This window comes from Phyllopteryx taeniolatus, chromosome 21 (genome assembly GCF_024500385.1).
Source record: "Phyllopteryx taeniolatus isolate TA_2022b chromosome 21, UOR_Ptae_1.2, whole genome shotgun sequence".
Classification (NCBI taxonomy): Eukaryota; Metazoa; Chordata; class Actinopteri; order Syngnathiformes; family Syngnathidae; genus Phyllopteryx; species Phyllopteryx taeniolatus.
The window spans coordinates 5,268,409-5,285,219 of record NC_084522.1 but is presented as its reverse complement, the minus strand read 5'-3'; the positions used below and the strand labels follow the sequence as shown (position 1 = coordinate 5,285,219).

The 16,811-nt window shown below is 39.3% G+C and overlaps 1 protein-coding gene across 21 annotated transcripts in view; it reads right to left on the bottom strand.

Annotated features, from left to right (window-relative positions):
- The window catches only part of adgrb2 (adhesion G protein-coupled receptor B2), a 144,726-nt gene that overhangs the window by 92,312 nt on the left and 35,603 nt on the right, over positions 1-16,811 (bottom strand). For 20 of the 21 annotated variants that reach the window (XR_009786161.1, XM_061760557.1, XM_061760561.1 and 17 more), the window contains exon 2: positions 10,645-11,548. Coding sequence is in view for 20 of the 21 variants with exons in the window: in XM_061760557.1 (XP_061616541.1) it covers positions 10,645-11,533 (889 nt within the window). In the remaining variant the exon portion in view is untranslated. Of the gene's footprint in view, positions 1-10,644; positions 11,549-16,811 lie in introns of those variants that run through there. The other variant, XM_061760578.1, reaches the window with a different exon arrangement.

Genomic DNA, 16,811 nt, shown 5'->3' with positions numbered 1-16,811 from the left:
GGGTGAGGGGGCTAAGGACCAAATAATGTTGGGACGCAACCAATTTATACTACTTGAAGCTGGATTTAGAGGAACAAAATTGGACGTGTAAATTACATGTTAACAGCAATTGTAAATATCAATAAAGATGGAAAACAACTCTTCTTGTAGCATAATCTTGCAAATAATTGCTAAAATCATCCTGCATACTACAGGAGGTGTACTGAAATCAGACTACTTACTTACTTACTTACTGTATGTACAACGAAAGCCCGAAGTCAAAAATATATATTTTAAATATAATAATTTGCTAGCATTTTTTTTTTTATTCAGCTAACTCCTCAGTTTAAAAGCTTCCGGAATGTTTCTGGAAGTTGCCAGCCAGTTTCAACAATATAGTAGTTGTTGTTTTACATGAGTGACATATGAGCCTTGGAAAACATAAAAATATATTTTGAAAGAGATATTTGTCACTGAGGTGGCACTGTGGACGACTGGTTAGACTGTCAGCCTCACAGTTCTGAGGACCCGGGTTCAATCCCCGTCCCCGCCTGTGTGGAGTTTGCATGTTCTCCCCGTGCCTGCGTGGGTTTTCTCCGGGCACTCCGGTTTCCTCCCACATCCCAAAAACATGCATTAATTGGAGACTCTAAATTGCCCGTAGGCATGACTGTGAGTGCGAATGGTTGTTTGTTTCTATGTGCCCTGCGATTGGCTGGGAACCAGTTCAGGGTGTACCCCGCCTCCTACCCGATGACAGCTGGGATAGGCTCCAGCACGCCCGCGACCCTAGTGAGGAGAAGCGGCTCAGAAAATGGATGGATGGATATTTGTCACTGACCGTAAAGTAAGTGTCTGTTTGTGTGCAGATGTGTAATGGATTCAAGAATATTTGTAGGGCTTGGGAGATATACAGCATATATGGGAAGCTTCCACAGTTACTTTTTCTCTATGAATATTTTACCATCACATAAATAACATTTAAAAGCCAGCTGTGCACATGGGACATGTAAATGTACTATGGCTCAATGCCAAACGTGCTGCCAACAATAGAAATGATAGAGCCACACGAGGAGTTTGGCACTAATGCAACAGCAAAATGTGCCATCTAAAATCCATTTTCTAAACAGGAACTGACTGCAGTAGCATACATTGTAATTGCAGCAAGGGTGACTAAAAGGAAAGGTAACAAGGTTAAGACTATAACTAAAGGTGTCAAACCTTGCCCTGCTCTTAAATACACCACTAGTAACTAGTGAAGTATAACAATGGGCTTAAAACAGCCAGCATGTCAATAAATTCCAAGCGCATTTATTTTCAGCTAGACAAAGGAAGCAGACTTCAATTTACCCTCCCTTCAGAACACAAAGACACGGTGATTGTTTTTCTTATCCCTTATTTGTGTCATTTATTTATTCATGCTGTAACATGCATCGGGAACTTTTATCATATTCTATATAATATTCCTCGTCATTGACTGGCAGACCATAATGGATAAAGTAGTAGACAATGTAAGCTCTCAAGGTATGGACAATAGGGACCGTGAGTTGCAAGGAGAAGGCCACAATATTCCAGGCTTTAAAATGAGGCAGTGAAATCAGTTGTAAAACTTGCAAGGATAAGCAGTGAAGGGCAGCAAAGGGTGATTTTAAGTGGTGTTGAAAGCCTGGCAGCAGCATTTTGTATCCACTTTTGTCTTTTGATATGGCTGATTCCACGTTAAAGTCCATTTTAGTATCGATGACCTAACAATATGGGCAACTTTTTTTTCCTGACGTCTGCAGTATACGACATTTAAAACTATTAAAATAAGGATCGGGTTAATCATTTAAAGATGCTGATACAAATAAACTTGACATGTCTATTTGTAGAGAATCTTCCAAATCAATTCCCCCTTCTCTCGTGGAACAATCTGTTATTGAAGGCAAACTGGTGCCTTTGGCAACTGGGTAATTCAAATGTTTTTATCGGGTTTGTATGTCTTCTACCCATCATTTATAGCATTAAGCTACAAAGTAGTATTAGAGCCAAACTTAGCAAGCAAGACAGAATCCATATGAGAATAACATTTTCAAAAATTGAAAACAAAACTAAATGATTCATAACATTCTCATGGTATTGGCAAAGTGTGGCTCAAATACAAATGAACAATCAAAGCAAATTTCTGACATGCATTTCTGAATTACAAAGTTTATAAGTGTCTTTAAAATCACATATTTGGAAAAAGATAAAAACTGTTAAAGCAATACAGTATTTGTAAACAAAATTAAAAAAAAGAAAAACAACACTAAAGTGAACAATACAGTTCACATGGATGAATAACCTCAACCAACTCAATTTATCGCACAAAACAATGTACGTACATAAACACACACTGTCAAGGACATTTTTGAGGAGAACTTGAAAACATGATTGATTATTCCTTTCACCTGCATACCCTGACACCTATCTCTTTTAGAACAAACACACACACATACACAAAACCATGTTGTGTCACCTCCACTGGCCCATTACATTTCCATGAAGATGATATCATCTCAAGTTGAAATGCGGGCTCGAGTGAGAAGGGAAGGGAGGTTTCACAGCACTGTCGGAGACTTATCGTAGAAGCAGCAAGTCACGGCCGAGTGGAAATGTAAGAAAGCTTTTGGGGGCGAGGAAGACGCGAAGCCACCCACCAATACAGTCACCCACACACCAGTCATCTCACGTGTTTCCACTAAACTCAAGGGATATGATTTCCTTGTCTTGTAATGATTTCTAAATTGGGCCTCTTTGCCCTGGGATATATTTAATTGCCACACACCGGCTGGTGATGCTAATTTGCGCTGACAAAACGAGAGCGAGAGGCAGAAAGACAGAGAGGAGCGAGTCACACTTGTTTTGAAGTAACTTTGACTTAGCAAGGACACCAGTCTCTGTCAGAGAGTGGACTGCTCTGCACGGTTATTGTCTACAAAGGATTGAGGGGCGGAGGGTTGTACATTAGCAGCAGTTTAGTGTCACATGTGAGCTTGTTGTTGCCACACCATACAAACACTTCCATCCATTAGAGGCAATTCTATTCTCTGTGCATGATTTTTCTGCAGTAACTTTTGTTTCCCTTTTCTGTTGTAATGGACATGAGTGTCCATTATTGTTTTAGCTCATGCGCAGTGCTGGTTTTTGGTATGTGCAGTATGTGTGGCCACACATATTTCTAGGGGGATGGCAAATAATTGTCATTCTGCCACATTTAAAGGGAATGAGAGGATCCGCTCTGATTGGTGGCGAATGAATTCGGCGGTGAACACAACCAGAGTGACGCATCCCGCCCACTGTTGGATCTGCCTGGCTGCGCTGATCTACAAAATGACCAACATCGGTCTAACCCACCCCTGGCACGCAGTTGCGCTGCCCGCCGTGGCCGATTTACGCCAGTTATGACAACAGGGCCCAATTCTCCAATACAAACTGTACAAACTGAATTGTGAGGGTGTGGTTTAAAGTTGAAAACAGATGGAAATCAGTGATTATGAGAATGTTATTTTGTTGAAAAGTAAACCATAAAGTGGCAATACAGAATTTGCATCGGGCAGCGACCATGTACAGATATGATGAAAGCACTACCCTAACCATAGAGTCGCCAAGAATTGTTTTTTTATTTTCAAGGCCGAAATATAGCATGACGCATAACCATTTTTCTATAAGGTGTTGACATTTTTTGTCACTGCTGTAGGACCCAGTTTACTTTCCATACAATTCCTGATAACTTGTGAGAACAAATTTCAACATAGAAATATTCTCAGGTGCATAAACATCTACACCTATATGTGTTGCTTTAGTCCTAGTTTATTTTCATCCAGACCCCTGGTCCAGTTCTACTGTGTGTGTGTGTGTCTTTGCAAAGACTGCAGCTGCTTTTCGAGCAAGTAAGCCCCAAACAAAACAAATAGGAGAGAAACAGCAGTGAAACAAAACATGGTCCTGCTTCATGGCTGGCGGTTATTTTGTAATAGACAACCTTTATTGCGGGTGTCTCTGTGCATGCGTATCCAAGTGTTTTTGGGAAGCTTTCCCTCCCTGTATTATGATAAATAGCCCTTGTCTATCATGCAAGGCTGTGTCTGGCAAACAGATTGCCCTCACGTCATGCCAGATTAACACAAATGAGCTCCCTAGGAGACTTTTCATTGGTAAGAGTGTCAGGAAGACACTTTAACATCAAGGACATATTTTGGGTAAACTGTGGGTGGGGCGCCAGACTTTGTTAATAATTGAATGTTGAGTTTATAAACATACACCTCAATACTTTCAACTTGTATTAATCACATTGTGAATTCAAAAATAATAATAAAATGTTCCCTCCAGACTAGGTCCCAAAAACAATCTGTCTGTACGCCTCAGTGTTGATAATACCAACTCATACCTTTTTAAATGGAGGCTGTCGCTACGTGGAGAAATAACACTGACAACCACAGGGGGTCAATCGCATTGGATTGTTCACTATCATTCCACAGGTCTTGCAAACAAAAAAAAAGGCAGTTCAGGTAATTATGCTGCCATTATAAATTGTCTTCCACAATTGTGATTATCACATGGATCATATACGTGTACACGTCTGTGTGTACTTAAAATAACTGCAAAAATGTCATGCGTTATGTTTCATGTTCATGTGCAGAATCAATGTTCAATTTATCATGCATTTCATTTTACTGCAAATGTAATAATTTCCTCATCCTTAAATAACACAAACATTAAATTAAATTACCGTGAAGAGTCACTGACTATGCTAAACACAGTGACTATTTATCATTGGGTGATTTATACATAGCTGACTAGATTAAAAAGGATATAGAGGTGAATTAATATTTGTTTATGGGATGAACTCAGCTAAGAAGTGTGAGGAAGATTGGCAACATTCTAGATAAATGATGATTTTTAAAATTATTCTGTTTTGCAGAGCTTTTTATTAATGCACGACTGCTGGCCCAGTGTAATTGCTCCACAAATAAAGTGACCCGATCACACAGTAATGTGTCAAGATTATCGTTAATCATGTTAGCAGCAAGGGATTATCAAAATAACTTTTGTTGTTGTCCATACGAACACATAACAAGGAATTAGCCCTTGTGTATCTTGTTCACTTATGTATATTATTATTATATTGATGTATAACTTATTGCTCTTTATGAAAGTTGACATGTTGACAAGTCAGCTTTACAGTGCTCTTCCGGACAAAATATCTAAACTAGCATCGTCAAACATCTCGTGTAATGTATTAACTTAAAATCAAATATGTACTTCAAATAAAAATCTTGGGAGTATAATACAGTGGTGTCGCTGTGTAGTTCTTTTTTAACATGACCCCAGGATATGAAGGTTGAAACATACTCTACAAAGCAGATAAATCCCCGACAAATTAAATAGCACATGTACATTTATAGATACAATATAGATGCAAGCATTGAAGTTACAATATCTATTAACGTGCTCTGTCCTCTAATATCCAGTGGAATTTGAATGCTTGAGGACCCGAGAAGCAAGACAAAGGTTGGTTCTGAATTTGGCTCGTCCCTTTCTGCACCTCGTTAAAGTTGTATGACGCCCAAAGGCGAGCAGCAGCAATGGCAGCATAGATAAGACGTTTTAATAGGGACTGGACAAGTTTGGAATTTGGAGTGACGTGTCAGCGATGAAAGATGAAGTGCAGCGTTGGGAGATCGCTGTTAAAGGCACCAGCGGACCAAATTAGATCCCCTCCTGAGACCTCCCATGCATCCTCGGCTTGGGAGAGCACATGCACGCGTGTGTGGCAGGGTTTGAGTGTATGTTTGCGTGCGCGTGCGTAAAGTGGATGATAGTATAACCTCCGAGCTGCAGTATATCTCATGAGGCCCGTGCTGCTCCTGAGTGGTTGTAGAACAACTCGATGGCGATGAAATACGGAGATGTATGACCACATCTCACACTCGCTCTCTCAAACACACACGCGCACACACACACACACACACACACACACACACACACACACATGGTCTACATCACTCTCTGGTCCACTGACTCGTAATCAACCTCTAGTGCCTTTGTGGGATCGATTAACTGTAGAAAATGGCCTTGCATCCCAGAGTGAACCTGTGCCCATGATCATGTGATGCCATCCCCCAGAGGTCTGCATTTTACTGTTTATCGTGTGTGTGTGTGTTTGCATGTGTGTCCAGCTTGTTGAAGTTCACTTTTGCGTGACTGTATCAAAATATTCTGTTGTCAAACTCCAACCATTCAAATCCCAATGGCATGTCTGTCATTTTGTATGAATCTCTGTCTGATTTGTTGTTATTTTGGATATAAAGGCATTATGTAAGAGCAAAACCTGTGACAGGAAGTTTGAGATGAAACATTTGATTCGGACAAGAAATTGTTGGAACACGAGCCACCAACCGCCTGAGGAAAAACAGCAACAACAACATGCTCTTACTGCTGTGTACAGCCTGCGAGAGGAAATTGTTTTTACAAGTCCGACTTAACAGTGCAGCATGTGGACCAGGGTTCCAGACTGGCATGGCCACCTTAGAGCGCCTCGTTGTCAAACGCGAGAGTGTCCACATCACCCAGAGAAAGGCGGAAAGAGCAAGGAAAGGTTAAAGAAGAAAGTTTGACTTTTCTTCAGGCTGCCGTGGATGCTTTAGAGTGCCTCGTTGTTGTGTCGTGAAAAAGCCCCACAACGACATGGTGGAATATATTCCAGCCACCTGGTGCTTTAAGACGATATATTTTTGTGGCTCAAAGTTGAGTGGAGGCGTGGTTTCAGCGCGTCCAGAAGTCACACCCGCAGCATTCAAGAGCATGGAGAATGGTTTGATTTTTTAATGATTTTGAAGCTTCATTTTGTATTATATGAAGATTCTATTGTCTTTTTTTTTTTAATTCAAATTTGGCAGGGTTCTGTCTGTGGTGTATCAAATTTAGAAGGCATTTATTTCCACTTTAAAGGGACTTCAACCATGTTCCTTTCGAGCAATCTTATCAACATCAAAGCAAGACATATTTAATAATATTTAATTTTATTGACACAGCCAGAGAAAAAGAGGTATTACTTCTGGCTGTAATTTCCAGTGGTGTCAAACTGCACTGCATTTTACTGTGATGGGTTTCCAATAATATGACCCTATTTAGATTCTGAGCATAATCCTGCATCTCATTATTTTGTGCAACCATGCGTAATGAAGTATCTGGTAATTTTAGTTGAACCCTTAGTTTTCATTAATTACATTTGAATTGCTTCAACAAGAAGTTTGTTTGTGCTTCTTATGAAATACAGCCAAGGTTGAACTGTAGATACAACCGTACCGATGCACAGAGAGATGCTTATTGTGTGTGTTTGTGTGTGTGTGTGTGTGTGTGTGTGTGTGTAAATAAGTGCAGTGTGTGTAAGGGCCTTTTCCATGAGCATAAAGAGGCTCAGTGCTGATCCCCGGTCAGAGAGAAACCCATCGCTCATGAGCACAGAATACTAATCCTGCTGCCTTAGATCACCCGCCGCAGACAGCCCTTCACACATGCACTTTTGCTTCCTTCATTTCATTTGTTTTAGTGGGTAAAGGATACAAGTGTTGAAAGGAAAACAATTACTCATGTTCATCAATGGAGGCGTGCATTGAAGAACAGTCATTACTCACAGTTAGTGTGCAAGTGTTGTGTGTTGGCCAGGCTTATGGTTATTAAAACACCTGCATGTCCTTTATGCCTGCACAGCACAGTGTGAAAACAAATACCACTTCTCATCCATGCTGACACACAAACACGCCCGGACGCACGCACCCCTGTCTGCTCTAATTATCAGGAATGAAATACTGTTCTATTCTACCAATACCTTACTATGGAGTCTGTTTGAGTTTATTGGTTGAGAGAAAAAGGAATAGAGAGAGAAACTGCCACGTAATGAGAACGAGAAATGTTAATTATTAATTGTACGTTATGGTACTGATAGTATTTAACAAAAAAAAAATATAATAATAATATATATATATATATATATATATATATATATATATATATATAGTAATAGCCTAGAGGCCTTTAGTAATTGTGTTATTTTGTAATAGTTTAAGACACAGTGGAGTTGCTCTCTGAAATTTCAATACCTACCGGTCACAGCAGTTGCAGCTGGCAAAAGACTGACACTCTTAACTGTTTGCCAGTCAATCATAGAATGATTGTGAATGGGACTATAAATGGGAATTGATGCCACGCCAGCCTTACAAGCCATCAGCTAGGTGAACCACTACACAACCAATGGCCCTTTCTCTGTCTTAACGAGGCTATTCACATTTTATGCTAACGTCAGGGTTTTTTTCTCCCTCTCAAGGATCAGTCTATGTCAATGGACCTATGTCTAATTATTGAACAAGGTTACTGCTTCATACGTGGCATGTACCCAACTTCCAAAAGATAAGTGTCAACGATACAAAAACATTGAGGACATGTACCTCAACCATTTTTTTCCTGATAAAACATTATTTTTAGTGAGCTTGCACCTGACTACAGAGAATGTCTTACAAAAACCAGTTGCTGAAACACGAGTTCATTGCCTCTGCGGTAAGAAGAAAAAACATTTAAAAATAAATTTAAAAAATTGAAATCCAGCGCAGCTTCCAGGCATGACTTTACATCACCCTAACACTTGGCAACAAATCAAAAGGAAGCGCTATCCCTTTGATTTTTTTCCCTCTCTCTCTAAAGCAGCCATGCATGAAGCCAAGTTTAAACTTTATTTTCTCCTCACATACACCTTGTGTCTTTCCCATTTACTGTGTTTGAGGATAAAAACACAGCATCCTACTGACTGTAAGCAACCTTCCTGCCTACCCTCAAGATTTATAACAATCACATTAGTCTCGCTCTCTCTCTCTCTCTCTCTCTCTCTCTCTCTCTCTCTATATATATATATATATATATATATATATATTTATTTATTTATTAGGGACGTGCAAACACCAATACCAGGTATCCAAGGTAACAGGTAATCATGAAGGCTGCAGATATCAGCCTCCGACACTTAAGGCAAAAATAAAAATAATAAAAATATTTGACATTAAGCCCTGCTTGCCAGTAGCTGGCGCTGCACTGCGGTGGTTTTACACACCGGTGAATCATTATCTAGATCAGAAAGAAACAAAGTTCTTTGTTCACAATTATTGATCATTGCGTTAATTGAAGTGCGTTAATTGAAGTTTTGTGTATGAAAATACACAGTAATCATTCTGGTATTGGTAATTATTGGTAAATAAAAATAATTAAAAAAACATTTGACATTAAGCCCCCCTTGCTAATATATCCATCCATCCATCCATTTTCTGAGCCGCTTCTCCTCACTAGGGTCGCGGGCATGCTGGAGCCTATCCCAGCTGTCATCGGGCAGGAGGCGGGGTACACCCTGAAATGGTTGCCAGCCAATCGCAGGGCACATAGGAACAAACAACCATTCGCACTCTCAGTCATGCCTACGGGTCCTCAGAAATGTGAGGCTGACGCTCTAACCAGTCGGCCACCGTGCCACCCTTGCTAATATATATATATATATATAATATATATATATATATATAATATATATATATATATATATATATATATATATATAATATATATATATATATATATATATATATATATATATATATATATATATATAATATATATATATATATATATATATATATATATATATATAATATATATATATATATATATATATATATATATATATATATATATATATATATATATATATATATATATATATATATATATATATATATACACACACACACACACACACACACACACACATTTATTTAGGTCAACGCATAAAGGTCCTAAACATTACTGTTCAATCTAAAATCAGTATCCCCTAACTGCCCGTAGTTAAGCTGTGATCAAATGAAATGATAGCAATTGTCCATTTCTGTTTGACTTCAGTCTATTTTGGGTTTTGGGGACACACGCGTGCACGCACACACACACACACGCACACAAACGTGCACACACAACACAGATGCACACATGCATGTGAATCCCCTTGTTTATAAAGGGACTCTGCTCCTGTTTGATGCATTGATGTATGAACGACCATGTGTATGCGCATGGTTGTCAAATACCATCTTGTCGTGACATTGCAAAAATCAGTTCGGCACACACTGTCACGCACGTGTAAACATTCATGCACACACAATCATACGCACTGTGGAAACCAAAGTGTTTGGAACCACACTTCCTGGTCCATAAAGGAAGGATTGCGGGGATCTAAAATATAGATCAGAAGGCTGAACTCATGATTAGCAAATCTTTTTGATGAAGGGCTTACAGGGTCCACTTTGAGCTGATTATCTTAATTAAAGGCCATCATACAAAATTCAAATGCTGCATTTAGGGAAAAAAATCAATGTGTGTACAGCCTGAGATCAACTACAACACAGGCATTTACTGTATTGGCTATTTTTCTAGCTAAGCTTAGTATACATGTCGTACAAATGCAAAATGATTGCTTGATCTAAGACTAAACGAGGCATATTTGTAACAAAGGAGCATAATGTATGTACATGATGCAGTTTTGTGTTGCAGAATTGTCAGCATACAAATATGTTGTAATTGATTTGTATCTTTTTTTAAACAAAAACATCGTCTTACCTTGTCGAACATCTCTGGGCGCGATAACGATTGCGTCATTGGAGTGGAGCTCAGTGACACAGCAGTCATCCGGAGCCCCTGAACCATTGCTGAAACTTTGAGCTGTTTCGGGTATCAGCGGAGTAGAAGGTGGCATGATATTGTGATTTGGACATATGCAGCCCGTTTGTGTCAATCCGCAACCATCCCGTGTCAGGACATCCTCTTCTTTGCGATCACCGGTTCGTAAACATTCCTCAAACCATCGGCAGAGCACACCGCAGGTGAACTGACTTGAGTTCTCGTTGTTAATGAGTAAAACCTCCACCAGCCTCATCTCCAGTAAATCCTTGGATACCTGAGGTTGGTCTGCGGCTGGATGTCTGCTTAGACATAGTTGGACGAAGTTCTTATCAAACTGCAGGAAGGAGTAAAGAGCATCCGAGTTGGAGTGGCTTCTACAGAGATCGATGACTTCCTGATCCCGAATTGAAGTCTCCTCTAAGTGAAGTGGACAGCTTTGATTGGCCAGGTGGTGATCAAGGGAAAGCAGCATGGGGGAGTGCGTCCGACAGATGGAAGGGTGGCGGTTGAAGCGGAGGTAGAGGGAATACTTGGTGGGATCCGGGTTTTCCAGGGACCAGGAACACCCTGGAGCCCTGGAGGGAAAAAGCTCCCTTAGGGAGAAAGAGCCATAGAGCACCCCAGTTACCAAACTGGAGCAGGGCGTGGAGATGGGTGAGGGGGGTCCTGCTACCCCGGTGCCGGGGATGACATCGGCGGCCCCATAGGCAACATTGGCCAGTGCGGACAGAGGAGCCAGAGCGAGGGCAGACACAGCAGCCAGGGCCCCGAGCACAGCCAGGAGAGAGGACAGCACAGACAGATACACCCCACCAGCAGTGTTCATCCTATGACATTCGTCCTGCAAGAGGAGAGAAAAGGGACAAAGGGATAGGGTGTTTGAAATGAGACACATACAGGCAGAAATATTTTATGGGGTGACCAGATCTTAATCCGGTAGATTTCTAAAATTATCCAGGATCTCACTACTTCCGTCAGCATGCATTATTCTGCCCCAATGCGGCTTCCATTTCTCTTTAAGTCCTGCCGTCTGGCTGTATAGTATTTGGCAGTCTTTTCGGTGACTGTTCATGTAATCCTTAGGCGATGTACATACACGTCAATCGATTTGTCATGATCAGCAATTTTCCATGTGTTTATGCTAGCACATTGTGTGATCATTAAATGTTATGAGAATGGAAATTTGGACTCAATAACTGCACATAATGCACATAGAATAATGTAAATATTTATAGTGTTTTAATCCAGATATAATTCAGTATCCAATAAATATTTGGTGCATGTGGGGCATTGTTTTTAAGTCAGTGATTAGTAAGGAGCCATGTCTATCAAATCAAATGGGAACTGCCAAGCAGCTTTCAAATACTGAAAATACAACATGGAAATTCACTTTTTTTTTTTCAAGCTTTTTTATTAGCGTAGGAAGCTTTTGAATCAAATTAATCCACACTCATAATTTAACAATGCTTTAACACTTGGGACAAAAATGTCATTAATAAAACTTAGTATGAGGCATACACATCTCCACAGTGAATCGACATTCTTTACATCCTCAGCGTGACGACCAGTTGTGGCTTCATAAAAAGTGCCCCACCTGCCCAAGGCAGATGTTAATGCACCACAACAGTATGGTACTTAAATGAATATATGCAAATCTATAAAAGCAATCCAGCACTGAACATACAGTCCACAGGGCCTGGATAAAGACATTTAAAGTGTGCTCATTTTAAACATGTCAAGAGATGACCCCACAGGGCTTGAATAGTAAGAGTCACCAGTCTTATACAAGTGAGTTGACAGAAACCCAACAATGCCAAACTGAAGGTAGTAAACAGTCTCCTTCAAGTTGTAGGCCTTATGCTACACTATGAGTGATTCACCATTATCTCATGCTTATGGATACATAGTAGCATTCTGGTTATTAAAAGATCTTTGTAAAGACATGTTCACCCTTCCAGAGTAAGCAAAAATATATTTTATATTGCTACAGTTTTGCTTATTTGGTTTGGAAAACAGAGGACCACTTTAAAAGACAATTTCCCATATCCTTTACATACACAATCTATTCTTTAAAAAAAAAAAGAAGTAAGACACATTTGAGCACCCAAATGGACCCAAATAGATTTCTCACCATGTGTTTTATACTGAATAAGAGTTTTTCTCAATGAGATGTGTCTCTTGCTACACTGCTATATTAACAAATGAAAGGTGCAGTTGGACAAAGAGAAGGTCTGAGTCATCATGCTATGAATTGTGCTCAAGGACAACTCGACAACCCGAAATGCTCCCCGGGCGCTTCAGCTGCCCCCTGCTCCAGTGTGTTCCACTAACATGTGTATGTGTTCACTGTGATGGGTTAAATGCAGAGAACAAATTTCGTGTGCATGCATGCATGTTCATGACAATAAAAGATGATTCTTCTTCTTCTTCTTCTATCATGTCACATGTATTTCAAAGTCCGAGGATATGTCCAGAACACCCTCACTTAATAGAGGGTGTTCTGGACATATCCTCGGACTTTGAAATACATGTGACATGATCTACTGTACATCCTTTACAGCCAGGGACACACGTTCCATGGACAATGTGTCCATGAACGCCTGACAAACACAAAGAGGAATATTCTCCAATGTCAAGCTAATAGCAATCACATTGCCTTTGGTAGCTATTACTTAGACTTTATATATATTTGATTAATGATTGTTTTATAACAAAGACTATATCTTGTCACAGACCTATCAGAAGTCCATTTAACATTATACCCAACCCATGCATAGGTCAACCCAACACACATTTTACGGATGAAAAGAAGTCAAATGCGTTAAGCAAATTGTTTTTGGGACAATGAACAATGAATATTCATACATGCAAGAACAGGCCCTAAAGTGCTGTCTTCAGCTCCATTCTGTCCCACTTCACTCTAAAACAGCACTTTACTGTGGGCAACATAAATATTCATTAGCTTGGATGTCTTCTTCCTCTCTTCCACCTTGACATTAATGTTATCTCCGAGGATGGTGAAATAAGAATATCCCTCTTTCTGTCTCGCTCTCCTCTCCATCTCCTTTTAGCCGTGTCTTTGTCATTGTTTAATACACTGAAGTGACAATATGACTCATCTGATGTTTGTCTTTGCTGTGAAAACCAGTGCAGCACAAAATCAAGCTACAAAGACACCTTTTTAGCATGATGGTAGCACATCTGAATTTACAAAAGAGTGTCAGGGCCACACCGACAGAAATAGGCCAGAGAGTGAGGACTTATCTTTTCAAGTTGCATTTTAGTTTCACAATGAAACATCAATGTTTTGCTCGCTCAACCCTGAGGTGTTTAATGTAATTGTGCAAACATTTTTGTCCGTCCCTGTGTCAGAACTACATGGACTGAAATCTCGTTTTGTTGGGTTTGTTTAATCATCTATCAGTAGTGTTTTTAACAAATATTAAAACCCTATATTAAAACCCTATCATCTTATTGTATATGCCAGGTCTCTCTCTCTCTCAGAGAGAGAGAAAGAGAGAGAGAAAGAGAGAGAGAGAGAGAGAGAGGCTGCTATTCAGACTGTTGCAGTTCTGTGGGAATTTGGACCTCGTTAAAACTAGGATTATATTTTGCATGAATGGCTTAATGATGAATGTACACACTGCCTGTATCATCATTCATGCCTTTGCAGTCATTGAGCGTACAATCAATGGGCATCTTACATTTTCTCAATGTACGCAAGCAACACGGTTGATTATTAGTGATGATGTTCACTGCAAGCTTCTTAACCTATAACTAAATACATTATGTACTGTCATGAAATCATTTTATTGCGCTTTTAGAGAAACAGAGGGAGAGAGAGACGTACAAACATTTTCAACAATTTGTACAAGCTCAATATTTGAACAGCTGCTGTTTACAAGTTAAAACGGTACTTTGTTTTAAAGTTTAAGACTCACAATTATGTAATAATGAAAGTGGCAAAGTAGATGTCATGATCTGTGGTTTTGATTAGATTGCATTTGATTTTGTTTTATTGTTTTGTCATGTTTTCTTGTCCCATGTTCATGGCTTGTCTGGCTCGTTAGGTTTTTGTTTCCACCTGTTCTCATTAGCCCTGTTCCTTGCGTCTACCAATCAGCTCCCTCCAGTCACTTGCGTCTCGTCCAGGTGTGCCTCATTGGGTTGTCAGTTAGCTTGTATTTAGTTCCTTGGTTTCTTTCAGCCTGTGTCTGTTCATTGATGTTGCTGTCACGTATTCTGAGGTAGTCAGTGTTTTGTTTATTCGTAATTCTTAGTTACTTTGATTCTTGATTTTTGTGTGACCTTTTTTTTTTTTTTTTTTAAATTTAGTATTTGGCTTTTTCCATGATCCCTTTTTTATTTATTTTGTAAATAAATACTTTTTAAAGCCTCCTTAACCCCCCCTGCCTCCCAGCACTTGGGTGCACCACCTTTTGCCACCAACTCCACCACGCAAACTTGTTAACATTGACAGTAAAAGTGTGAAATGTGGGGTCACTTTTTTTTTCCCTCACTGTTCTTGTCTAATGACTGATGGAAGTTATTTAATTGTAACTAATTCTATTTATAAATGCTCAATTGAACTGATATTAAAGTGGTATTGTAAAATGTAATGATCTAGAAGTATTCAAATTTGATTCACGCATAACTCATACATCTATCAAATATAATTTTACAGAGTTGAAGTCACTTTGTGAAACTAATAAATCCAAACAAATATTTTGATAAATGTTTCCTTGTGTAAGTGTTGGTGGTGGTGTTTAGATAGGCCAATAAACTAAGGGTCTGGTGGCCTTTTCGTGTAAATTTGATGATAAAGTGTTTTAGCAGAACATAATGTTGCAGATGCAGAAGCATATGTCAGGCTTGGCTTTGCAAAGACCATCAAACTCATTCAGGCATCTTCACACCCTTAACTTTGTCTAGTCAGGGAGGAAACTAAAGGTCACCCTCTGTTGAGTGTTTGAATGGAATCTAATGTGACACACGTGCACGTAGTCATATCCTACTTGACTTAAAAAGTTAATCTCGCCGTCCCTTCTTTTATAATTTCATGCACACATTCACAGTGGTGTGTAAAAGCTTGTAAACATTTGCATAAATCTGAATCTGGTTGTCCAGTGACATGTTGCGGTAGATGTAGCGCCGTGGTGTTATTTTGAAACGTATTTCACAGATTACTGTCGTTTACAGCATGCTCTCCCGCTTTAACACAACACACAGGCACATCAAGAAGTTTGCCGGTTCAGTGTCATGCCAAAAGTGGAACTGAAGTAAAATGTGTCCCCTCCAAATAATTAGTATTCAGTGATAAAGTACTGAGTAACTAGTGAGTACATTTTAATATTGTATTTTTGTTTTTTATCAGACTCAAATTAAAATTCATTCAGATTATCTGAGCATGATTGTCAACTAGAGAAAATATTCAATACGATTGTGCAAATTCAGAAGTTGACCAACAATATCACTTGAACTAAAGCAATGCATTAAAGCCAAATCAGCCAAAACAAATGTTTAGCGCCCGCGGTAGAAGTCTCCTTGACAAACCAGAACAAATAGTTTGCACAAGCAATAATAGCTAGATATGAATGAAAGTAACGTTTCTTCTTCATAAAAATACTTAAAAGTAAAAATTAGGTTGCATTATAGTATAATTTATCCAAAACGTTACCTGAATAAATGTAACAGAGTAAATGCAACATATTACTACCTCTGGTATCATGGTAATGGAACCAAAGCTCCCTAAACCAAAACTATGAAGTAGTTTACTTTGCTGTCTCCATGGTGGCACTAGACGGAGAGTTTTAGTGGACTCGCCAGCCTTTATTGGTCAAATGTTGTTGTTTTTTTTTTGAAACTGTTGTTGTAATATATTAATATGTATTTGCCATGGTTGCGCAAAAGAAAATTACACTTTACTATGGGGGAGGCCCTATGGTGAGAAAATTATACTGTATTTTCTATAGGCAGTTTTAGACACAATATGCCAGCTACTGTATTTGGAAGTTAACATCACATAAGTGACAGCTAATTGTTGCCAGAATTCGCGACAGAACAGACATGTCACATTTGCATAAAATGTGCCAACCTGCGGAAAT